This window comes from Hipposideros armiger, unplaced genomic scaffold (assembly GCF_001890085.2).
Source record: "Hipposideros armiger isolate ML-2016 unplaced genomic scaffold, ASM189008v1 scaffold_88, whole genome shotgun sequence".
In the NCBI taxonomy this organism is placed as follows: Eukaryota; Metazoa; Chordata; class Mammalia; order Chiroptera; family Hipposideridae; genus Hipposideros; species Hipposideros armiger.
Window position 1 is genome coordinate 4008508 of NW_017731438.1, and position 25142 is coordinate 4033649.

Sequence of the window (25142 nt, forward strand, 5' to 3'; positions counted from 1 at the left end):
TGCAGCCACACACTGTATTGCCTCCGCGGGAACATGAGTTGTGTTTAGGAAAACGCACAGTGGGGGCTCAGAGGCCCTGTCTGCTGCTCACTCCTTAAGAAAGGTGTGACAGAGGGTGGCCTCACGTGGACGCCCAGTGATTCCCACCCAGACTCCTTTCTCCGTTCCAGGAAGGGGATCACCCCAGCAAGGTTGGGGCGGTGCCAACACCGGAGACTGGCTCAGGGGTGAGGGACAAGCAGGTCCCAGCAAGTCAGAGGAGCCAGAGGCGTCTCCAAGACCTGTCTTACTGGTTTCTCACAAGCATTTGACCCACAAAGCCAAACAGTATTGGGAGGGTTGGAGGGTGTTTTTGGTCCTGGGGTCAATCTCCTGTGAAAGCTGGAGCTGGCCTCAGCATTGGTTCTAAACTCCTGACCAGAAGGATAACCATCCCTACAGCCCTCTCAACACACACACACACACACACACACACACACACACACACACACACTCAGCCACCATACCAGCAGTCTTACAGTAATAACGCCTCTTCTTGAGCAGCACTGGCCTGCTGCCTCCTTGCAGAGGCTCTCCTTCCTGTGACATCTGTAGAGGTCTCAATGCTCCTAAGCGAAGGGGACCCTCCTGTCTTCCAGGACTGTGGCGTTCTTTCTAGGAAGAGTTGGGGTTTCCCTGGCAACAGCAAGAGGGAGCTATACTGAGAGGGCCCAGGGGAGAGAATGAGACCTGGGCAGGAGAGTTGACCTCCAACAGCTGACACCAAAAAGGCTCACAGCTTTCTCTAGCAAACCTGCCCACTTCTCCCCTGTCTACAAAACCACATCCTTCTCCTCATGGTTCCAGGTTCACCTTCAGCAAATCTGACTCCCATCAGGTGCGGTTATTCTGTGTCTCTCAGCACATGTTCATGCTTCTTATGTGGCCCCATGGAGCTCAGCTGTGGGATGCCAAGCAAGTGACAGTCTCTGCAGCCTTGGGCTCCTTGGCAGGGCACACCCCCACCCCCTGCTCCCAAGGAGCCTCACAGGAGGTGCAGCCTGTAGATGCACTTTAGCTATGAAGATACCATGAAGCATGGGCCAACCGAGTGGCTCAGTTGGTTAAGAGCGCAAGCTCTGAGCAACAGGGTCACCGGTTCGATTCCCATATAGGCTAGTGAGTGGCGCCTGAGTTGAGCTGCTGCTGAGCTGCCGCTGAGCGGATGGCTAGCTGGTGAGAGCATGTGTTCCTAACAACAAGGTTGCCGGTTCAACTTCCACATGGGATGGTGGGCTGCATCCTCCCGCAACTAAGATGGAACACAGCACCTTGAGCTGAGCTGCCAACGGGCAGCTGGATGGCAACTAGACTTGGAGCTGAACTAGCTGTGCCCTCCACAGCTAAAATTGAAGGACAACAACTTGGCTGTTCCCCTTCCCCAATTCCTTAATAAAAAAAAAAATCTGAAAAAAAAAAAGATTTTTTTTAAGGGCCGGCTGATTGGCTCAGTTGGTTAAGAGCTCGCTCAAGGGTTTGAGCTCTGAGCAACAGCGGTTCGAGTCCAGCCCGAGCTGAGTTGCCGCTGAGCTGAACAAGTGGCAGGATGGCTCAGCTAAAAAAAAAAAAAAAAAAGATACCATGAGCACGAAGCCTTTCTGCTTCTCTCCCACTTCCTCCAAAGAGTAGGGCTGGGGTGCACCCAAACTGCTGTGACTTAGACGAGAAGAGGAAGAAAGGGGCTCCATCAAGCTTAATTAGGGTTTGGCAATGAACGCTGCTTTGTTCCCCCTTTCCCATCCCCGACTCTGGCCATCAGATGCCCTGCAGTGTTGGTCACTCAGGATGGTGATCCCTGATGCTGGCCCAGGGCAGACAACTGATCGCCCATTTAAGCAGGAGGGTGGGTGAGTGGCAAAGCATGAAGAAATGATTTCAGTGTTGACTTCTCCTCTGAAAATAGAAGGCACTGAGTTGGAGAGGAAGCAGAACCCAAAATGGAGGGCAGAGGATGGAGACGTACCCAGCCGGAAGCCTGGCTCACTCTCCAAATTCTGGGTGGCCTTGGGCATGGGACTTTACCTCCTGGAGACCCCCTTTCTACATGGACACAATGGGAGTGACATGAACAATGGTCACCATCCTGTCCCATGACGACGCTTAGCTAGAAGCCTCTGCATCTGTTAGGGGCTGATGCTCCCCAAAGCTGAGTAGTGTTCAGAGCCTTGCACTGTTTGATGTGACTCAAACCTCTGGGCAGATGTTTTATTTACCAGTTTAATCAAGAAAGGTATAATAACCAAATTGAGAGCAAGGTCCCCTTTAAGCAGATATTTTCTGGAATGTTGGTTTACGTACGTCACACAGGAACCAGCTTGCTACTGAACATGAGATTTGTCATAGACTAGTAACACCTGCCGTTGATTAAAATCCTTTGACTTTTGATCCTAAGTGTAAAATGTACTACCCTATGTTACAGATGAAGATATTGAGACACAAGTGAAGTTCCCAAATCAGCAATGGCGCCAGAACCAAGAGCTCAAGTCTCCTGATAGTGTCTGAAAAGCTCTCCGTTGTTTATCATGTGCACAAGGAAAGATAATAAGCATCTTGGATTTTTAATCATAAGTCCTCCTAATAAGATGAGAAGAAAAAGGAAGTTTAACATACAGATGTGTATCTTCAAATATTCTTAAAAAAATAATGGAGCTGGGTTGTTCCTGTTGTTAGGCGCCCTTCCCTTCCCTTGTCGCTTACCAAGCAGGTGGACCCACACAATCTACCGATACTGGTTGTCAGTTTCATTGAGAAATTAATTGCTCAATTATGTATTGAGGCCTCTTTACTATTCCAGCACAAAGATGAGCTAGCAATGCTTCTTCATGATGTCTTCATAAAAGGACCTGGACAAGTGGAGCATATCCCTTAGTCTTTTTCTCTGTCTGGGTCCCCTGGACTCGGGGTGGGCTAGGGGTGGGTGTGCAGTGCCCCGTGTGGTGGGAGGTGCTTGCCTGCCTGTCCTTTGGGGAAGGAGAGACTCCTCAGCCTGTTTATTCGATGGGCTGAACCAGAGAGAAATGGAATTTACCATGTTTCTCAGAAAGAGGATGAAGGAGTTATTCATTACATGTAGGTGGAGGTGGAGGTGTCATGGGAATATATAGGGACTAAGAGGGAGTTTGCTTGAGAAAGTCACTGTGGGGACTCCAAGGCAAATGTCCCCTCTCAGCTTTGGGTCTTACTAGCCACGGAATTGTGGACAGTCCCCAAGGGCCGATCTCTTGGTCTAAACTCTGCTACTCAGATCGGTGGGCAGAGATTATTTTCTTCCAGAGATCAGATAAGACTGGGCTGGGGAGGTTTCCAGGCTGGGTTGCTGGGCTAAGGGCTGACTCTGAGTAAACCTGCAAGCTTGGCCATTTTCGCAATTACAGCCACCCTTTCTAGGTCCTTCTACCCCCTAGGATTTTCAGGGACTGGCCTGCTCGGACCACCCACTGCTCTCCAGTCTCCCCGCAGCTCTGTGAATATACACAAACACCCTCTCTTTCCCCATGCCTGCACAGAGAACCTTAGGCTTAAGAGGAGAATAGAATTGGAAGAATCAAGCTAGAGAAAGAGACTGTGGGGGGCAGGAGCTTTTTCCTCACCTTGGAAGTCACACTTTGAACAGCCACTTAACCAACAATTCTCAGCCCCACTTGTGCACCAGGTTCTTGATGCCACCAGCGACTTGCTTTCTTGAAGCTATAGGCAGCTGGCCACCTCTTCCATGTATAGATCTGTTGAGGGCCCTGGACTGGGGATTTGATGACATTCATGGTCCTACCCTGGTAGAATTCCACTCAATTCTACTACGCATCTGCCCCCCACCAACCCCACCCTTGGGACAAGAGCTGGACAGCAGCCCGGAGAGAGGGGAACAGGACACGGGCCACAGCACTCCCACTCTTCTGGGGCCTGCTGTGTCCCCTGAAAGAGGTTCCCTTCCTCTTCCCAGCCTCAGGCTCTGTAAATTGGGGAAGCCATCCTGATGCTTCAGCATGGCTGGGCACTCTCTCTGTAAGAGTCACCTGGCAAAAAGCTTCTGTCTGAGTCAGAATGGTCTCCCAGGGCCAGGAGAGGCTGGCAGGCCCTGAGGGACCCCAGGTGGCTTCCTCCAGCCTCTCCAGGGCGGGCCCTGCTGCTACAATTCCTGCATTTCTGGTCTGCCGCTGGTCTGTCCCTCCCTGGAGGAGGATTTCGCCCTAGGACATGGGGTGGGTGGGGAGCCTGCCTCCTCCCTCCGATTGTAGAAAAGGAGGGGTTCCCACCCCATGGCAAGGCTGCCACCCGAGCTGTGCCCTCACACCAACGCAGCCTCATCCCAGCCGCTGGTCCCCAGCTCTGACAGGAGCCCTTCGAGCTGGTTGGCAGCAAGTAACATGGCAGAGGAACTACCTAAAGAGCAGGTGGCCGAGTTCAAGGCAGCCTTCACCCGGTTCGACAAGAACGGGGACGGCACCATCAGCGTGCAAGAGCTGGGCGATGTCATGCGGACCCTGGGCCAGAACCCGTCAGAGGCCGAGCTGAAGGACATCATCGCCCGGGTGGACACAGACGGCGACGGTGCCATCAGCTTCGAAGAGTTCCTGGCAGCGATGGTCAAGAGGATGAAGTCCATGGGCGGCGATCATGACATGCGGGAGGTCTTCCAAGCCTTCGACCTGGACGGTGACGGCCACATCACCGTGGACGAGCTCAAGCAGGCCATGGCCCAGGTCGGGGAGAAGCTCTCCCAGAAGGAGCTGGAGGCCATGATCCGGGAGGCGGACGTGGACCAGGACGGGAAGGTGAACTACGAGGAGTTCGCTCGCATGCTCTCCCAGAAGTGAGGCCGGCCTGGCGTGTCCTCCGCCCACCTGACTCTGGCTCTGGCGGCCCCTGCACGTGCGCTGGGGCTGAGAAGGCAAAGTCTGGGTGGTGGGACGCCTAGCCCCTCTTGGCCTGGGTTCTGCACTGTGGGGAGCCCCTCTGCACCTGGGGGACCTGAGGCTGCCCCTGTGCTTCTCCACAGTGAATGGGGGTGCTCCCTACCTCACAGGGCTGTTGTGAGGAACCCCGACACCATGTAGTGGCCCAAATAAAAGGAATGTCAGCTCCAAGCTTGAATGTTTGATTGGAAAGTCAAAGGGCCCCAAACATTGGCATTTGGGGTTCTTTTGAGCCTTTACCCCTTGCACTGGGTCCCAGCAGGAGAACCAACCTGAGCAGGCCAGACTCCCGCCTGCCGCCTTCCCTTTGGACCTGAGGAGGAGGAGGAGTACGGGGGTGGTCTGGAGATGGAAGGTGCAAGGTTCTTTGCCCGAGCTTCTGGGTCAGGACAGCAGGGCGGAGCCCGGGTCCTAAGACTGGGACACTGCCTAGGGCACAAACAATAAAGTTTACCATCCTTTAAACAGCCAACTGTTCTTCAGGCTCAAATTCGTGTGTGTGTGTGTGTGTGTGTGTGTGTGTGTGTGTGTGTCTTGTATTTGAGATGCAGAGTTGTCTAGATTTGAAAACCACAAAGGTGGAGGCACTTGGGTACCAGACCGGCCTCACTGGAATAAAGACAGAACTGTTGGGAAGTGGGAAGGACAGAGGTGCTGTGATGGGCAAAGGGGAGTTGGTGGCATTTGAAGGGGGGCCACTTGCCAGTCCGGCCTTAGGGGACACAGCCTTGGGTGTTCCTAAGCTGAGAGCTGGTCATCTGTGAGATGTTTCCTCCTGTGCTGCCCCCCAGGACCCAGCACTCTGCTGCTACCGCCTAATGGCCCCTCTGTGAGTTGGGGGCTCTGAAGTTGTTCCCCAGGCGGTGGGTGCACCCCACTGAGATGGTGAGGAGAGCCAGGATGACGGACATGGGAGATGAGGGTCGGCCTGAGGCCGCCCCACCCACGCTGATGTCAAGAGGCACCATTTGAACTTGTGTTTGTGGTACTGCTGTGTGGTTTTTAAAACAGACCCACCTGAGGCTTCTTGTCACAGCTCTGAATTTCCAAGGATCCCTCGTCCTGGTTCTCAGAGATAGTCTAATCTGGGCTCATCTTGCAGGAGAGGAAACCGAGGCCCAGGTTGGTTAAGGGACCAGTTGGCATTGTCTGCAACCAGCTGTGTGACCTTGGGTGCCATTTAGCGATGGGTTTCTGCTTTCGCCTTCGTGAAATGAGTTTTCTTTTGCTTTTGTTTAACCGAATGAAATTTTTGCCCAAACTATCAGTGAAGACTAACTTTATCTTGTCCTAGTTTGTGTTGCGTCAGGCTCTCAGCTCAGCGTGGGGAGAGGCAGGGCCAGCTTTCCTGGGGGGTTATTGCAAAATCCTGGGGCCGGGCCCTGTACTACCCGCCCCCTCATTGTAGCACACGTGGTGAGTGAGTGGCGGCCTATCCAGTTTATCCCTAGTGGGGTGGCAGTGGGGACAAGTCACCCAGGTGGGGCTGCCACATCGATGACATTTTTCTTTCATTCTCCCCCATGTGACATTTTTAGTGGGTCACTCCAGTCTCCTGAACCCTCATACACTGCTGCCTTGTTCATCCTAGCCCTGCCCTCAAAGTCTAGCCACAGTCCCCTCCAGAGCTCGGCCTGTGGCTGGACACAGTGAGGGAAGGTTCTGGGCTTGAAGGCTGGGTGGTGGCCAGTGGGAAGGGGTGGGGTGGGGACAGGTGCTGTGAGGGAAGAAGGGAAGGGCTCTGAGGGTGGGAGGAGAGGGGTTTTCAGGAAGATGAAGAAGGTATGGGATCTTTATCTGGAGATAAAGATGTGGAGATAAGGAAAAGGGGCCGAGGCAGCTGCAAACCTGGTGTGGTGATCTGAGGAGGGGTGGGTGGTAAAAGTGCTCTGCGTGTCCAGGATCGGGGTGGTTCCCTCTAGAAAGTCCCCATCCTCTGAGGGACATAGGTCACCGCAGTCCAAGTTTCAGAATGAGTGATTCCTAAATGCCAAGTGGGTCCAAGATGAAGTTTTCCAGTCTCTGTGGAAATGAGAAAAATAAAGACTTTTTGACTAACCTGAATGTATTCAGTTATTTAAATTCCAAGAATATGTTCTCTTTTTTCTGTGTTAAGTGTCCTTTCTTTCACGAAGTTGTTGTAATGGCAGATGACAGTTTTGTGGGGTTTTTTTTTTTTCATGTTCTTACGTGTATTCTGAGAGTCCTACAAGTGCCCCAAATTAATTTTGACATATTACTGAAAATGGAGGCCAAATGAGTCTGGAGCTTGTGCTGCCTGCACCGCTCAGCCAATAAACCGACATAGGAGTTGGGTCATAGAATAAGTGTTTATTATCAGAGAACCGGTGGTCTGAGAAAGCAGCAGGTTAACACCTCCCAAAACTGCTTTAACATTCTCAGACCGGCTTGGGGTTTTTAAGGGAAAATCTGGGCACTCTTCCAGAGGCTACGTGACTGACTGTTCCAGGGGTCTGCATGGAATCTTCCCTGTGGCCATGTGATTCTATGGTGGAGTCAGCAACCCAGGAACAATGATGGGAGTAGCCTGGTAGACAATTGAGATTGTGATCAATAAACCTAAGAGTATTAATCATAAAATTTCAGGGTAATTTTCTAAAATAGGGAACTGGGTGGAACAGGGGACATTCCCAGCTCAAGACTCAAGGGGACGATCTATTGTTAAACTATAGGTAGGTTAATGAAAGGTGAGGCCGGGGTGTGGAGAAGCCTCTACCATTGAGATAGAAAAATTATAGGTAGTCAGGGCAATGGCCACGGTAGAAGGAATTAGGGCAGAAACCATAACAGAGCCAGGAGAAATAATCTTAATAGCTGACTGATAACTTTAAGTCTCAGGACACCGCCAGAATGACAAATTTGGGAGGGGGAGGAGGAGATGGGTTTTTTTCTCAAAGCCTATAACAAAGAAGTGGGAAGTTGGAGAGGGGGGATTAAGACAGGTTAGTTAACATAACATAAGGCAGTCAGGAAGTCCCTGATAGAGCAGAAGGCAATGATATCTTCAAGGCCCCAGTCTTGAGATACCATAATCCTATCAGAACAGAGACATCAATTACACTCTGAGGCAACTAGAGACAGTTTAAAGGGAGTAGTCCCCCACCTAATACGGGCACCCTGGTCAGGACCCCCTCTCGTTTGGAGAGCTGTAACTTTGTGCTCTAATAAAACTATCCTCTGCTACAAACTCTACCTCTCTGGTCTGTGTCTCCATTCTTCAGCTTCACGAGGCTATGATCCCCGCACAAGAAATATCCTACATCACTATGGGGGTGCCAACCGGCCCAGTTTCATTACTGGCTCATGTGATCCAAATGTTTGAGAATAATTAACTGTTCAAGTCTGTGGAGTGTAAAATTTATTTTATTTTCTTTAAAAAAAAATGTTTTTTTTTCTGACTTTGAAGAAATATGTGGCTCATATATGGGAACAGTGAACTCCAAGTTCAGGCCTGATGTTTCCTCGGAGAGGGAGGCACAGAGGCCCTCAACTGATGCCTTCATGCTTTGTTTCTTAAGCTGGCTGACTAGCTGTTTATTCACCATATTGTTGTATGTCTAAAATATGTTATACTAAAAACAATGTATGCAGTGCCTGGAAGATTAGAACTTAAAGAGGGAGGGAGAGAAATGAAGCCACCAGCAGCCCAGAGATGTAGGACATCTGGCTGGTATTGGAGAGAGGACTTTAGAGGCTTCTCACTGATGAGCTGTTCCCATAGTGGGCTTGATGGGGCCTCAAGGCAAGAAGAAAGCAGCAGAAATGAATCTTTCTCTATTGACCCAGGAGAACAGAAAGAGAATCTGAGGATCTGGGAGAGGAAGTCTGGAATGACAGAATAATTTGGAATGGACTGGAGGGCTCTGAGGGCCGTCCCCTCCAGCAGAGCTTCACATCACCACCCCAGCTGCTGTTAAGTTGAGACCTGGCAGCTCTGCTCCAGGGGGAGCTGGCCCTGAGTAGGGGTTGGTAAGGACCCACAGGGTGGAATGTCCTTTGGGAGATGGAAATCTCTGAGTTTTAGTGACTCTTGTCACACCTGACTCTGTAGGAGATACACAGAACTGGCTTCAGTGTTGACTCCTAGCTTCCTTGAAGGCCTTTGAGGGTGGAGCCGGGCTATGAGTTCTGACAATTAAGTTCGTGAACTCATCCCAGAAAAAGTGCTACATACCTCATTGCTGAATATCACTATGGTCACCTTCGAAGCACTCCCCTTGGGAAGCTATGCACCGATGCCAGAGCCTAGTTCATCCTTCAAAGCAATTTTGAAACTCTTTTTCTGGAATGGCCATCAGAGCTGTCGTCATATTACCCTTGATGTCTTGAATGTCATCAAAATGTCTTCCTTTCAATATTTTCTTTCTCTTCAGGTAAAGAAAGAAGTCATTGGGGGCCAGATCAGGTGAATAGGGAAAGTGTTCCAATACAGTTATTTGTTTACTGGCTAAAAACTCTCTCACATACAGTGCTGTGTGAGCTGGTGCATTGTCGTGATGCAAGAGCCATGAATTGTTGGCAAAAAGTTCAGGTCGTCTAACTTCTTCACACAGCCTTTCCGCACTTCCAAATAGCAAGCTTGGTTAACTGTTTGTCCAGTTGGTACAAATTCATAATGAATAATCCTTCTGATATCAAAAAAGGTTAGCAACATCATTGCCACAAGTTTGCGAACTTAATTGTCGGACCTTGTACACTGTCCCCTTGGAGTCCTTGCAGCAGCCCTGTCCCAGCCTAGAACACTGAGGAGATCACAAAGTGTGCTAGGAGCCTCTGAGGAGCCCATGTGGCTTTAGGTCACCCTGGGGAAATTCAGTTCTCCGAAAGCCATTTCTCTGAAAATCAGCTTGCCAAGACACAAGTTCTGCAAATGGTACATTTGTTGGTATTTCCCAACTTACCAAAAAATCATTTTAAAAAACACTTTATAAGAGTTACAGAGATTCATGTCAGATGACATACGTGTTAACAGTTTTTGAAAGATTTTTCTGACATTTTCTTTGTCCAGGTTAAAATTTTAGTTTTTTCAGTTTTACTTGTGGCTTGGTAAATTATTTTAGTTTCAGTCAGTTCATCTAAACATCACATCACAACCTGACAAAGATGAAAGTTCTTGGTTTTGGTTTTTTTTTCTCAGTACGTTGGGACTATGATTTGGGGAAAGGAGAAGTGGTTCATTTCAGGACTGAATAGTTTACATGTCGCCAGTCACAAGGATTTTATAAAGTATAGATATGGCATGTTTCTCTCTTCTAGCAGATTGTCAGTATAGACTATTGCTTTAGTACTTTTTTTTTTTAAGATTTTATTGGGGAATTGGGGGAGGGGAATAATGTTGGAGAATCGGGGAAGGGGAACAGACAAGTTGCTGTCCTTTTGTTCTTCAGTCTAGCTGTGGAGGACATCGCTTCACTGGTCCATGTTGGTATTATCATTGTGCTCTTCCTGGGTGAGGCAGGTTGCCGGCCACTGGACGGCCACTCAAGGCGGCTCTCGGCAGCTCACGCTGGATGCCGGCTGATCACACTGGCTGCCAGCCACTTACGGTAGCTTATGGCAGCCCACTACAGCTTCACTGCAGCCTACGCCGTTGCCAGAGACTCATGGCAGCCCAGCTCCAGGTCAAGGCGTTGTTCACCATCTTAGCTGTAGAGGGCACAGCGTCACTGGCCCTAATGTGGGGTCCGAACTGGGGACCTGCTGCTCAGAGCTGGCGTCCCAAGCCAGCTCTTAACCAACATGCCACTCGGCCAGCCCTCTTTAGTAGTTCTTTTAATTCACAGATTTATTAACTGGCTCAATCAAGTGGATAGTTGTGTGTGTTTTAAGTATGTGGTAAATGCTCAGTGTCTGAAATATGTCACACACAGAACCAACATCCAGTCGAGCAGAACTAAACTGATAAATCGACTGGAACTGGTTGGGGTAAAAACATAATCTAAAGCGAAATTTTCCCCAAATCAGTACATTGATTTTTAGATGAATTACCATACTTCTGGTCAAAACAGATGTTTCAAATTCCATACACTAAATAATACCTTTTCTTTATTGGATTGCCCTCTGGATCTTTCAAATCCTAATTCATATATTTTCCTGACAAGTCTGAGGTCCTGTCAGGAAAAGGCCCATATCAAATGCCTCCTCCTCCAGGAAGTTTTCTAGAACAGAGCTAGCTAGGCACATTGTAGATCCTCGATGCATGCTTTTGGTGAGAATGATTAGCTTTCCACTCTTCATACAATCCTTATCAAAGTGCAGCTTGTATGAAAGTTTCTGTGAACAAGACCTAGCCTCTTTCCTCAAAACCCCAAATAATAAAGTAAAACCTGTCAACCGTACACTAGAGTGTAAACTCTGAGTGAGGGGCATTTAGACTCCTGGCTTTTAGGATTTATGATGAACCCTCCCACCATCTGCACTAGTTGCTGGGCTCCCGCCCTCTGGGGCATCACCTCCACCCATAGAGATGGCTTCCAGGGTGCCAAGGGCATTAAACGGCATCTCCGCAATGTCACACTCAATGGGAAAGAGGGAGACCCCAGGTATGACCTCTCTGATGCCGTCTTCTAAGAACCATGAAACACTGTCCGCATGTGGCCATAAAATTCCAACAGTTCTGAACTAGCCAGGGTTCTCCAGAGAGACAGTACCAATAGGACAGACAGAGATATAAGAGGAGATTTGTTTTAGGGATGGGCTCGCCTGATCATGGAGGCTGAGAAGTCCCACGCATCTGCCTTCCTCTGCCTTTCTGTTCTGTAGGGGTGTTCAGTGGTTTGGTGACGCCCACCACGTTGGGGGAGAGGGTGATATGCTTTGCTCAGTTCACCAGTTCAAATGCTAGTGTCCCCTGGAAACATCCGCGCACACACACCCAGAAGTAATGTTTACCAGCTGCCTGGGCGTCCCTTGGCCCAGTCAAGTGGACGCATAAAATCAACCATCACAAGTCCATTCCCTCTCAGTCTAGAAATTCAGAGGTTCTAGAGCATGCAACCCACAGGACAGACAAAGATTTAGATGTCAGATCACTCGGACCAGTTTATAAGACTTCAGATCAAGGCTTCTCTCTTCACAGTGCACCCTCCCCTTCCCCCTTGAAAAGTCATCAAGAGTAGCTTCTCAATAGATACAGGGTCTGTATATTCCAGAGTCTCAGGGATTATCCTGTCCTTTTTCCTCTGTAAACTAGCCCAGGCTCTGAGCTTTGGGCTCATTAAATAAGGCCACGCTACGCCTCATTCACGGGGACTGTGCTCGGTCACCCTCCAGAGGGAGCAAAGGCGACCTTTCCCAGCCTGCACCTATCAAGTCAGGGCCTGCCTGCACCTCTAGCTGCCGCCCAGCCTGAAGATGACCTCACCTGCCCCTCCCTGCTCTTCTCTGCCTTTACTATCATCTAGGAACAGGCCCAAATGCGTCATTCAGCTAGCTCCTTCTTGCTTATCTGCAGCTGTTCCCTGTCTTGGGCGCTCTCGTCTCTTTCCCCACTGCAGATGGTCCTCACCCCCAGCACACAGGCACCTGCTTCCTGCTTCACCTCTGACTTTCCATCCTGGGCCTGTCCTTTGCTAGAACCCAACGATTCTCATCCTGACTGCACAATTAGACCACCCAGAGCACTATTAAGAAAGGCCATGTGGGCGCCTGCTAGTGTCCTGATTCCTCAGTTAGTCTAGGGCCTCTGATTTTCTGACCCCCAGTTGGCGGGGGGGGGGGGTGAGGAGGGCCCGGCTTGGTTATGTGCGGAGGGAGGGCCCGGCTTGGTTATGTGCTTTAAGCTCCCAAGTACTTGCAGCGCAAGGCTGATAAACCGAGTCGAAGCACTGCTGTGGCCTGTCCCTGGAAGCCATGACTACCAGCTGCCCACGCCCACTGGGCAGGTAGGCATGCACGGGGAGGATCCGAGGACTAAGCTCTCGGTGGAAGACTGCAGGTGGCACAAGCCCAGTCTGAATCACTTTGGGAACAGGTGGTTCTCTGCTTGGTGACCTGCCATCCCCAATAACCACTCTGCCACCCAGACACAATTGGTGCCAGGTGCTTTGCCAACCCCGGAACTCCCGCCTTTCTGCCCGGTTGACATTTGGCCCAGGTGGGAGTCATTTGACTTGGGGAAGGGGATGTCAGTGGTTTTGAGGAACTGTATTTCCCCCATTTGAATGCCTGTCGATCACCACAGCATGGTGGAGGTGGTAATGGTGGTCACTCATTCATTCATTCATTCACATTAATTACATAGTGTTTTCTTGAACCACCCATCTTATTATGGGTCTGTGTGGACATGGAGTGAGATGTCATACCAGCCCCTGCCCTCCAAGGGAGATGAGATGTAGATATAAATAACCATCTGCAGAGACAGTGGGGACAATAGATGGTGTCTCATTGATGGATTCTAGTGTCACCAGCATGCACAGTGAAGGGCAGAGACTCTGAGGTGGTGGCACCGGGCTCTGTATTGGAGGCGGGCGAGGCTTTCAACAAGTGAGAGGACGCTCTTGGCAGAGGGAACCACGAGAGTAAAAGTGTGGGCATGGGGACGTGCACTGCCTTTGGGGCATCCACACTGCCTGGGAATTTGTCTCCTGTCTCCGGGAGACAAATCCTGGCTGAGCCGGTTATCAGCTGTGTGACCTTGGGCAAGTCAGTTGTACTCTCTGTGCCTCAGTTTCCTCACCTGTAAAGTGGGGGAAATAAGAATATCTCCCTCAATGCTGTTGTGAGACCTAAGTGAGTGATACGGAAAAAGTGCTAAAAGTAATGCCCAGAATAGCTTGTTTCATGTAAGGGATAGAACTATATGCATGGTTAAATGCATTTTTTTTCCCCAGAAGATGAAATGGAGACTCACCAAAGGGTTTTACTCAGAGGAGGTATTTGGTCAAATCTGTGCTTTAGGAAGATTGTTTCAGCTGTGCTCTGCAGGATGAATGGAAGCAGGGAGACGGGCTCTGGGGGAGGCTGACCTGATGACCTGAGCCTTGGCTGATCAAGGAGAGACAGGACAGGGACCGGTAGGCCAGGGTGAGGCTGGCTGGTGAAGGGCCACTGCTCGTGTGACCAGTTGTGAGCTGAGTAAGTTCAGGGCTTGGGTCTGGGGCTGACTCCGCATCCTGCTGAACCCTAGTGGGGAGGAGGAAGAAGGTGTGTGTGTGCTCATGGTCCTTGAGGGTACAGAAGGCAGGACAGGGCGGCCACCCAGAGTGAGGAGGAAGCCTTGGGACGACTGTGTGTGGCAGGCAAGGGATGGGACGGGCGGGGAGAGCAAGGCGGAGGTGACCTTTAACAGACCCAGGTTCTCCTCTTTGCCACTCTAGCGGCTCAGGCGAACTTCACTAGTGTCCTTGGAGGACTTCCCTTTATGAATTCTAGAAGGAACTGGGTGATAAATTTGGTGAGGTCTTATGCATGCCAACTGTGGGTGGGGAGAGGAAGGGAGCAAGGTTGACCTTGGCGTTGACCCTGAGGAAGATCTTGGGCAGAGAGCTTCTTGGCCGTGGTTTTCTCATTAACAACACCCGTTCCTCAGCAGACATTATCAAGTTGTTTTAAGAGTCAAAACCACTTTGGACCTGGTGAAATACGGTGCGGACCCACCTGTAGGAGACACAGTGGCTCGTGGGTCTTCCCACAGGCTTCTGGAACCCTGCAAGTGTTGTCAGAACCCAGGGGCGTCCGCCCCCAGGGCTGAGATGATGGACGTTTTTTTTGCTTCTACAACACTGGGTGGAGCCTGGTCACTCCACAGGGGCAGCTGCATTTCCTTCTCCGGGTTTTCCATGAGGCAGAGGGGATTTCCGGTCAGGAACCCCAGTGATATTAGCCAGGACTGCTGTGGAGGCTGGAAACAGCCCGTTATCTCTCTCAGAACAATGCTGGTCCCTTGTTCCTGTAGGCTGGAGCTGGAAAACAAAAATTAGTCTCTTTAAGTGTGCACTTTTAGACCCAAGGGTTGTGTTTGTGTGTATAATTATTGTAGGGGCTATAAGCAGCAGCTGGGAAGAGAGAAAGAAAGTATCAGAGAACAAGAAATAATTCACCTGGTAGCTCTGAAAGGGAAACCAGAGACCTTCGACGCCAGCACAGTTTGGGGTCTGCACCAGTGATGGTACGAGAGGTGATTTTAGGCCTTAAACTGGCCCATGTTACAAAGGAGAAGGCAGGCGTCCCTTTTCAACATAGAAGTGTCCAGGCCGGGCTGTTGAACGGGACTTGTTTTCAGGACATGGTTATTGTTTCCTTCTATTTATAAAAAAGGGAGCTGGTTTTCTACTTACAGCCGTGACATACAGTGGTCACTTAGAGTGCATTTGCTAAACTCAGAACTTGTATACCAAAAACTATCATGCAGAGAAGAGTCCAAAAGAATGCAGAATTGTGATGGTGGCTCTCAAATGTCTGGGCATCTGGAAACACAGATGGAACCCAACAACCCATTCTCCTGAGGAAGGGACCGAGGCTACAGAGGGATGAGTTTGACCAGAGTCTCAGGAGAGAAAAACAGGGAATGATGGACACGGGGTGTGAGGGAGTTGGAGAAGGCAAGAGACAGAGAACAGCACAGTGAGGGGCGCTGGCAGAGACGCCCAGGGAGAAGCCAGCAGCGGGCGAAGGAGAGGAGATCTGGAACCTTGGCAAAGGGCACAGCACTGGTCACCCCCTGTTCCTTTCTCAAGTCCAGGGGGAGGACAGGACCAAAACCTGGCTGCAGCCACAGAGGAAGCTTTTTAAAGATACAGCTCCCAATCCTTCTGATGCATTTCACCAAAGATTTTCAAAAATTCCTCAAGGCTTCCAAACTTCTATTTTTGCTCGTCGAGAAAAGCACAGGGGCCACTTTTTGTCTTGTGATCTGTAGATTCCCATCAACCCAAAGAGAGGCAAGGAGGCAGGACTGGTACTCTGTGCTGAAGTTAGGAAAGAGCATTTTTTTGTCCTTCAGGTCCAGGAAAGCTAGAGAACAAAGGTCAAGTTCAGTAATTCAGGAGGGAGTTAGGGTAGATAGTCAGGAAATGCTCTCGACATACAATAGATGACAGCAGATGGATCACCTAATAAATCTGCATAGGTTCTGAAGCCAGAGTCTCGGGCTAAGTCCCTTCTGGAAGCTTCGAGTGTATTTAGAAGTCTAGATAGAAGGCTAATGTGGGGGTGCAAAGGAAGAGTGTTTTGCCCCAATTCTCAGCATCTTATCCTCCTGCTGTGCTTCCAGCACACGCGGAAAAGCACAGTTGTCAGAGGCTGGCAGGCAACACTGGCTCTGATGAAGCTGTGTCTCTGGAGACTGAAACAGGAGAAAGGGACATCTCCAAGGACGGGGTGGTGGGAGTCCTACCCAGGTACCCTGGAGGTAGGGTGGGAAGGTACGTGGTTTGGTTTAGGGGACAGCTGCCCAGTGAGCTGGCGCCCCAGTGAAATGCAAGAGCTACCAGAAGGGTGGGAAGGACAGGCCACTCCCTGCAGAACGGACCTGCCTGTGGCGACAGGCTTTTACAGACCTGTGCCTGCCACTCTGAGCAGAGCATCTGGAGGGCGACTTCTGATTTTTGGCTAATATTTGAAGCCTCCACTTGTTATCTCAGTCCGTGGCAGCTTGACATGTCCAGCACATGTGTCCTGATCACAGTCCCTTTGGGGTGGGGGGCTCAGCTGCTGAGGGTCTCTGTCAGTCTCTTTGGGATGTCTGCTGCATGCTTGCACCACTCCCCAAAGTAAAGTTCAAGAATACTTAGCCTATGAGTTTAGGCCAGGCCATTCCAACCCCTACCCCAAACCGAAAGTAAGTGGAAATACCTCTGTGGCCACTTTCTTGTGATGCAGTACCAGAAGAGGCCGAATTGCATTATGAAAATAAAGTCAGTAAGCGGGAGAGAGCAATGAGGCATTTTGGGGCTGCACAGAATTTAAATTGGGAGTCATGCCAGGTGACCGCAGGCTCCCACGAGCCACCACCACATCCCTGACATTTGAACCAAACATCTGTGGTCTTCCAGAGCATGGGCTGCTGGAGCCTACTTCACAGACATGCGACCACAGTGGCCTTCCGAGTGTGGCCTGGCTCCCGCATCTCTTGACTTGAAGAGGTGAAGTCTTGCTTGGCCTTTGGAAGCTGTGATTTGGGACCCCTGCAGCCATTCTCACACCACAGCTCAGAGGCTGGCTATTTGGTGGGTTGGGGGGGGGCGGCGGGCAGGTGGGGGGTATGGGAGGAATGTGGGCAGAACGTAGATGTGTGGGCTGGGCACATGGCAGGCCCCTCTCAATGCAGGAAGACCTGGGGTGGGAAGAAAAGGAGACAGACTGGGCTAGAGGTCTCGGTTTGTAGTGTTTTTCCCCCCAAATTGTAGGGGCAGGCTGTATGCAGATGGTGAATACTTAATAAATGGCAGTTCTAATTGGCTGTTATTGAACATGTGGTTCACATGTCTGATGAATCTTGCATGGTCGTCATGCATCCAGTTTTACGATAATCAGGTGAGCAGGCTGAGTGGCTCGTTTGTTGAGAGTTGGCTTGGGAGCGCGAGCTCTGATCAGCAGGGCCCCGGTTTGGATCCTGCATGAGGGCCAGTGACGTGCTCTCTACATCTAAGATGGTGAACAACAGCATGACCTGGAGCTGGGCTGCAGTGTGTGGCCGGCGATGGCGTAGGCTGCAGGCCCTGCTGCAGTGAGCTGCCGTGGGCTACTGTGAGTGGCTGGCAGCCAGCGTGAGAAGCCGGCAGCTGCCGTGAGCCGCTGTGAGCAGCCGTCCAATGGCCTGCCACTGATCTGCTTCAGCCAGGAAGAGCGCAATGATCACAATGCCAACATGGGCCAGTAAAGCGGCGTCCTCCACAACTAGACTGAAGAACAAAAGGACAGCAACTTGTCTGTTCCCCTCCCCCAATTCCCCAAAGCTGTTCCCCTCCCCCAAATCCCCAGTAAAATCTTAAAAAAAAAAAGATGATCAGGAATGTTCTGTGCAGGAAAGAGAAGCAAAGGGAAGGAAGGAAGAAGAGGGGGTGGGGAGGAAGAGAGAGGGAGGGTGGGAGGAGAAAATGAGAGAGCACTGTGTTTCTTCATTTGTGTGGGGCAGTATAGCCAGAAGCAGATGGAGCTGGACCAGAGGACTTGGGCCCAGTTCTCAGCCCCGTGGCCACGCAGCAGCTGTATGGCCATCGACAAGTCAATTCCCCTGCTGTGAAACCAAGAGTGGTTGAGCAAGACAGGGGAACTCAAGTCAGCTCATTCGCATTGTCCTCTGGGACGTAGGATTCAGGGACAGAGGGCAGCAGGTCTCAGGCCTCTGACCACAGCCATTCCTGGTCCGTGTCTGTGTGACTTACTCCTCTGCTGTGGACCCCTGGAGATGAGCCTTGGTTTCTCTTCCTGAAATTTACTTCTTATTTGTTCCCGCTGGTTTGGTCCAAATCCCAGGGCACTGATGCGCTCCTGCTGGCCTGACCTTCCCGCGATTCTCCCCACCATAGCTACGACCCAGCTGAGCTTTTAGGACTTACATTAGTTATCTATTACTGCATAAAAAATCATATGAAACCCTTATGGCTTAAAATGATAAAAAAAACACATCATTTCACCATTCCTCTTAGCTTGTGGTCCGGGCTCAGCATCTTTCGTGAGGCTGATATCAAGAAGCCAGTGGGTGAGGCTGCATCGTCTGAGACTTGGCCTGGGGCTTGTGGGTCTGCTCCCCAGGGCGCGTCCTCATAGGTGGGCCAGCTGGTGCTGGCTGTGGTGGGAGGCTCAGCTCCTCCTCCTCTGGACCTCTCCGCAGGCCAACTTGAGTGTCCTTACGACATGGCGTCTGGCTTCCTCCGGAGTGAGTGACCTAAGGCAGAGCAAGGCAGAAGGAAGTCACACGTTCTTACATCTTACTCTGTTGGTCCCACAGACCAGCCCTGGTACACAGTGGGAAGGGACTGGAGGAGGTGTGCATTCCAGGAGGGGGGGATCACTGGAGTCCTCTGGAGGGCTGGCTACCACAGGGCCCCGCATGTCTGAAAGTCTGTGAGTCTCCCACCAGCCAGTTCCCTGCACCATTGCCTCCCGCTACCGCAGTGCTGACATAATTTAGCCTTTCTGCCTCATTCTGCAAACGTGCCTGAACACATTCTGTGTCCGGAGAAATGGCAGATACTGGGGACACAAAGACCAATAAACTCACAGACTAGTGGAGAAGGTGACACTCCAACTGGAAGGTGTTAAGGAGTTATGGGCAGCAACAGGTACCTGAGTGGGGTGGGTTTATGGGGTGGGTCCAGCAGAGGGCATGGGTCCACGGAGGGAGTCAGGGAAGGCTGCCTGGAACAGGTGAGGCCCAGCTGGGTCTTGAAGGATGAGTAGGAAGTCAAGAGGCAGAGGGAGGGAGAAAGGAGGGAGGAATAGTATGCCAGATCGGGAACCGTGTGGGCAAAAGCACCGAGCAGAGTCAGCCTGGCTCGTCAGGGGGACTCAAAGTGCTGGGCGCTACCGGGCCAGCGTACCACTTCTTTCCCGGGCCCTGATTTCAGAACCTCCCAGAACCAATGGAAAGTTTCGCATGCTTTGAACATGTGCTGTTAAGCAGGCAATGCCAACGGTTGGCTGCACTTGTCTGTCAGTTACTGCAACAAAGAAACTCAGTGGAAAGTTCTTAGGAGCCTCAGCCCTGGAGGACCTGGCTGTAAGTCAGAACAGCAGAGAATGACAGAAATAGTTTCCATTTGTGGAAAAGATTGTTTCACGCTCCTTCCATGGAGGCAAACACAGTTTTCGTGGTTTCAGGGATCCCTCCCCAGCTGCTTTCAGATAGGGTGTGTATTTATGTGCCTGTGTGTCATTTTCCTTTGTTTTGGAAAAGCGCGCTCCCCTCTGGGGTCAGCAGGCACACATAGGTCTGAGAAAACACATGTGGCTCCCAGGCCTGGCCATGCCGGCGAGTCTTAAGGGCTGTGTCGAGTTTTACAGTATATTGCCACCCTGTAAAATGCACAATACCTCTCCCGCTCTGGAAGAGAACTGTGCTAGCTGTTTATTATATGTGTAGTTTGTGAGGTTTGTTCTGTGGTCTGCTGTCTTAGATGACATATTCTTTTGGGGCAGAGGCTGTGCTAAGCCCTCCATCCTGTCCCATGTGTAGACATGGCACATGGACATCTGAAACATGATAGAAACCAAGGGAAGAAGGAAGGGCTGCAGTTTCCCCTACACCTAGATCCCCTTGCCCCCTTCTTCTCTCTCTCCACAATTCCTCACAATTTGTTCCCTCCCCTTCCTCAGACTCCCCGGTGTTCCTCTGGACAGTTGGGTGGGGAGCTGAGGGCTGAGCTCACCACCTGGAAGTCACCCAGATCCAGAGAACCTACACGGGCCCCGCGGGTGGGGGTGTGTTGGGGGCTGGAGAGGAGTCTGCCAGGGAGGAGACAGATGAGGTCTATGTTAGATGGTTGGCAAAGGTAAGTGATGTCAGATAACAGATTTTTCCAGCCCTGGAGGCAGTTTCCAGGAGTGGAAGGAGGCCTGACGCCAACCTCTCATGTTCACCAGGCCGTTGTAATTTGAACTATAGAGAATGGGGCATCAAGGGGAGACGAAGGCGTCCAACCAAAGGGGTGCAGCCTGGTCCTTCATGATGTCATCACTGAACCCCGCTGGGGAAGAGGTTTGGAGCTGCAGCCCTGGGCTGGCTTTATGGTGGTCGGGGACAGAGCCCTGCTACTGGTTCCCACAGGCTGCCCTCTCCTACCAGAAGGCAGAGGACAGAAGGGAGAGTTGCAAAGGCAGTGGGCCTCAGACCCCAGCTTGGCCATCCCCAGGGGAGCTGAAAACAAGAGTTTTCAGTCCCAGACTCAACTGGGGAGGGCAAAAAACTTAGCCGGGAGTGTTGCTGCTGATACTGTGATGTAGGATGACACCGTCACCCTCCTCGCCCTGCCCCCACTGGCTTTGTCCCTGCTTGTGGAGGGGCAGGCCCACAGTCACATCCATGTCTTAGAGTCTGGCTCTCTCAGAGTTGGAGGTATGGGCCACTCTGGGCCTGAGACCCTGACCTCTGTCTGGATGCACAAAAATAGATTATTTTTTTTAGAGCATTTTAGGTTCACAACTAAATTAGGAGGACAGTGTAGAATTCCCGTATCCTCCCTGTCCCCCACACATGCACAACCTCCCCCACTGTCAACGTCCCCACCAGATGGTACATTTGTTACAATGGATGAACCTACACTGACAAGTCATTATTACCCAGAGTCCATAGTTTACGTGAGGACTCACTCTTGGTGCTGTATATTCTGTGGGTTTGGATAAATGTCTAATGACATGTACCCATCATTATAGTGTCATACTGAGCAGTTTCACTGCCCTTAAAACCCTCTGTACTTCCCCTGTTCGTTCCTCCCTCCCCCTAACCCCTGGCAACCTCTGATCTTTTCCTGTCCCCACAGTTGTGCCTTTTCCCAAATGTCATATACTTGGAATCGCACAGCATGTAGCCTTTTCAGATTGACTTCTTTCACTTAGTAATAATGTGCATTTAGGGTTCCTCCATGTCTTTCCATGGCTTGCTGGCTCGTTTCTTTTTAGCTCTGAATAATATTCCGCTGTCTGGATAGACCACAGTTTATCCCTTTACCAAGAACATCTTGCTTGGCTGCTTCCAGGTTTTGGCAATTACGCATAAAGCTGCCATACACATCTGTGTGCAGGTTTTTGTGGACATGTTTTCAACTCCTTTGGGTAAATAAATATTAAAGAGCATGATTGCTGGATCATATAGTGGGTTTTATAGTTTGCAATTTAATAAGAAACTGCCAAACTCTCTTCCAAGTGGCTGCACCATTGCATTCCCACCAGCAATGAGTTTTTGTTGCTCCATGTCCTCACCAGCATTTGTTGTGTTTTGGATTTCAACATTCTAATAGGTGTGCAGTGGTGTCTCGTTGCTTTAACTTGCAATTCCTTAATGATATAGGATGTGGAGCATCGTTTCATATGATTATTTGCCATATGTATGTCTTCTTTGGTGAGGTGGTCTGGTTAGGTTTATTGCCCATGTTTAAATTTGTTCACTTTTTTGAGTTTTAAGATTCTTTATGTATTTTAGATATAGCCCTTTATCAGATTTGTCTTTTATAAATATTTTCTCCTAGTCTGTGGAGTTTGGGTATGAGGGTCTTCTCCTTCTCTGCAGGTTAAGTTTTTATACTTTTCTGAAAATTTTCCAAAATTTCCATAGTGAAAACATATGATTTTTAGCATCAGAAAGTTATTTTTAAAACTTCAACGTTTTACTTTGATATTTTATCATGGTCTAATTTTTGCATTAGAGAGATGGTTCTGGCTGCCACAGGGAGGGTGAAGAGTGGTGGGAGTGAAATGTGGAGGACCAGAGCTCTGTAGCTAATACAAACTTGGAACGATGAAGGTGGTGGGCAGCGGTAGGGTTCTGAATATATTGCGGAGGTGGAGATGGCATGGCTTATGGATGGAGTGGTTATGGAACGAGAGTGAATTCCAGGAACCAGATTGGATGGATGGTCATAGCATTTACCAAGATGGGAAGATTAGGGGAGGTGGGGATAGGGATGGGCAAGCATCTTGGGTCATGTCGAGTGGAGACATGGAAGACTTCCAAGTGGGCATGTCAGGTAGGCCGCTAGGTAGTGAGTCTGAAGATCGGGGAGGGTGAGAACGAGAGATGGACATTTGGGAGTTGTTGGTGACGGTCAAGTCATGGGACTGGATCAGATTCCCCAGGAGCATAAAAGAAGAGGTCCGGGGACTGAGCCCTGTGGCTTTCTCACGTTTAGAGGTCTGGAAGAGGACCCAAAGGAGAGAAGACGCTAGAAAGGTAGAACAAGAATGTGCTGACACAGGAAGGAGCTGGAGGAGGTGGAAGGTGTACGCTACCAGGAGAGTGAAATCTGGTGAATCAATTTTGGAAGGTGTAGGCCACTGGAGAGGCAGCATGGTGGGCTTAATCAACTGTTGCTAGAAGCTGAAGACTTAGGGTACACAGTGAGCTGGGACTACAGGGTAGTTAGTGGAAGCTGAAGATGCTTGGGGCCGGGGTGAAGGACAGTCATGGTCTTATTCTACCAGAGGCTGATCCCTGAATGGTGGCAGCCTGGGCTGACAAGCAGTCTTGGTTCGAGTTGGACAAATACAGGACTGGTACACAGCTGCCTTTCATGCCAGCTTTGCCACACACTGGCTGTATGGTCTTGGGTCACTTGATAATTTTGGATTTCAGATGCTTCAGCTGGTAAGCAGGGGATCAGGCTTAATGCTCAGGCCTAACCAGACTGCTGTCTCTGCTTGCCCTGCTCAGTGAAAGAGGGAAATGAAAACCCTCTTCCCAGCCTCCAGCAGCGGCTATGGAGAAATCGGAATTCTATGGCAATTCTTACAATTCTTTGAATGTAGCTAATTTTGCCATACTTTCTGGTCTACTCAACAGCACAAACATGATCAGGTATTATAATGCTAGCTCCTTTTTAGGAGGCAGGAATGTAGTTAACGAACCGGTCCTTGCTAGGAATTCTCAGGGTCAGGCTGCATGGAGTTGCTTCACTGGAGACATACCTTTCTCATTGCCTCAGCTTATGTGGAGTGTGGCTCCAGGTTTGTCAGAGAAGAAGGGGCAAAGGAACAAGCAGTGGGAGAGAGAAGAGACGCAGGGAAAAGGGAAGCGGAGGAGCAAAGGGCCACATGATTTAAACCAGAACCCAGATCAGTCTAATACTATCGTCGAACTGTAACAAAGGGAACAGGAGTGTCCAATTTAGGCAAAAGGTTCGAGTTTCTGTGAGATGGCAGAGAGCAAGGGCAGCTAGGTTTGATAAACGTTCTGCCTTTACTTTAAAAAGTGAACGCTCGGGGCATGGAGGGGGTTAAGAGGTTGAGGAGTTGTAAACTTATTAGAATACCCAGAATTCCTTTCAACTTCTGCTTTTTTAGTGAAAAAAATTTCAAACATATAAAGATATGCAGAGTACGATGAATTCTCAGTTTCTCTCATCCACCTTCAGCAATTCGTAGCTTATGGCCGATCTTGTTTCATTTTTATCCCCAACTATTTTCCTACCCCATAATTTTGAAGGAAATCCCAGATATCATGCAGCTTTATCGATAAATAGTTGTCTCTAAAGGGACTGTAATCATAGTACTGCTGTTAAACATAAGAATATAATAACTACTATACTTCAAACATCCAGTGATTATCGGATATTTCCAATTTTCTTATTAAAACAGCTTGTTCAATTTAGGATCCAATGAAGTCCATACATTGCAACTGTTTGATATATCTCTTAAGTATTGGTTAGGGATCTGAGATACCTAAGTTCAAATCTGAAATTAATCAAGTGTTGCTATCAGCCTTACTATCATATCCACAAAGTGGCCAGCCGTTCAGCTGTCTTCAATCCAATTGCTGTTTCTGATTACAGTCGGTTGTAATGGTTTACTAAGATGCACCAAATGACCTCAGTCGTTCTTATTCCTCAATGAATTTCAAAGGTTTAGGTATGTATGATTTTTTAAGACTTTGGCTTGCCATTACCTCTTTTGTCATACCAATATATTCTGGCAAATATCCCCCAAACATCCACCAGCCAAGAAACCTTTAAGGGTGATGATGTGTGTACTTTTTTTTTTAATTGTATAATTCATTTATACAGAGAAATCACTCGGATTGTTCTATTTACAGTCTTTTTCAATTTTCATTTCATCGGCCAAATATAGTTCATATAAACAGTCAACATTTACTTGAATTGATCACCATTATAAATCTGCTGTGACACAGGGCTCTTATTCCTCCCTCCTTTGAGACTATAATTTCATCTGGACAGAAACGCTTTCCAGTAAAAGATTCATCAGCCTTTTCCCCTATTATGAATAAACCCACCAAAATTGATGTAATACTGTCAAATTTTCAACATACCTCATTGTTTCTTATCAAACCCATTATTTGCAGGTATTGTAAACCCAAGGCAAATAATGTTCACTTCCCCCAAGCCTTCTACAACTTACTACACACTCTCAAGTTTAGCTTTTACTATCTCCTTTCATGTTCTGGCACAACCAGACTTTTTTACTTTAAGACAAAACTACTCTCTTTTTCCCCCTCTCTTTTTTTTTTTTTTTACTTATTACCAGTCAACTGTCTTCCCTCTTCCCTCTTGCTTTTCAGAC

General features: G+C 49.5%; 1 protein-coding gene across 1 annotated transcript; it reads left to right on the forward strand.

The window, feature by feature from the left end:
* Window positions 1-4321: 4321 nt before the first annotated feature.
* On the forward strand, window positions 4322-4853 carry LOC109383796 (calmodulin-like). Its single transcript, XM_019644537.1, has one exon. It carries the CDS (start codon window positions 4404-4406, stop codon window positions 4851-4853), a length of 450 nt encoding a protein of 149 aa, XP_019500082.1. The 5' UTR covers window positions 4322-4403.
* Window positions 4854-25142: the final 20289 nt, after the last annotated feature.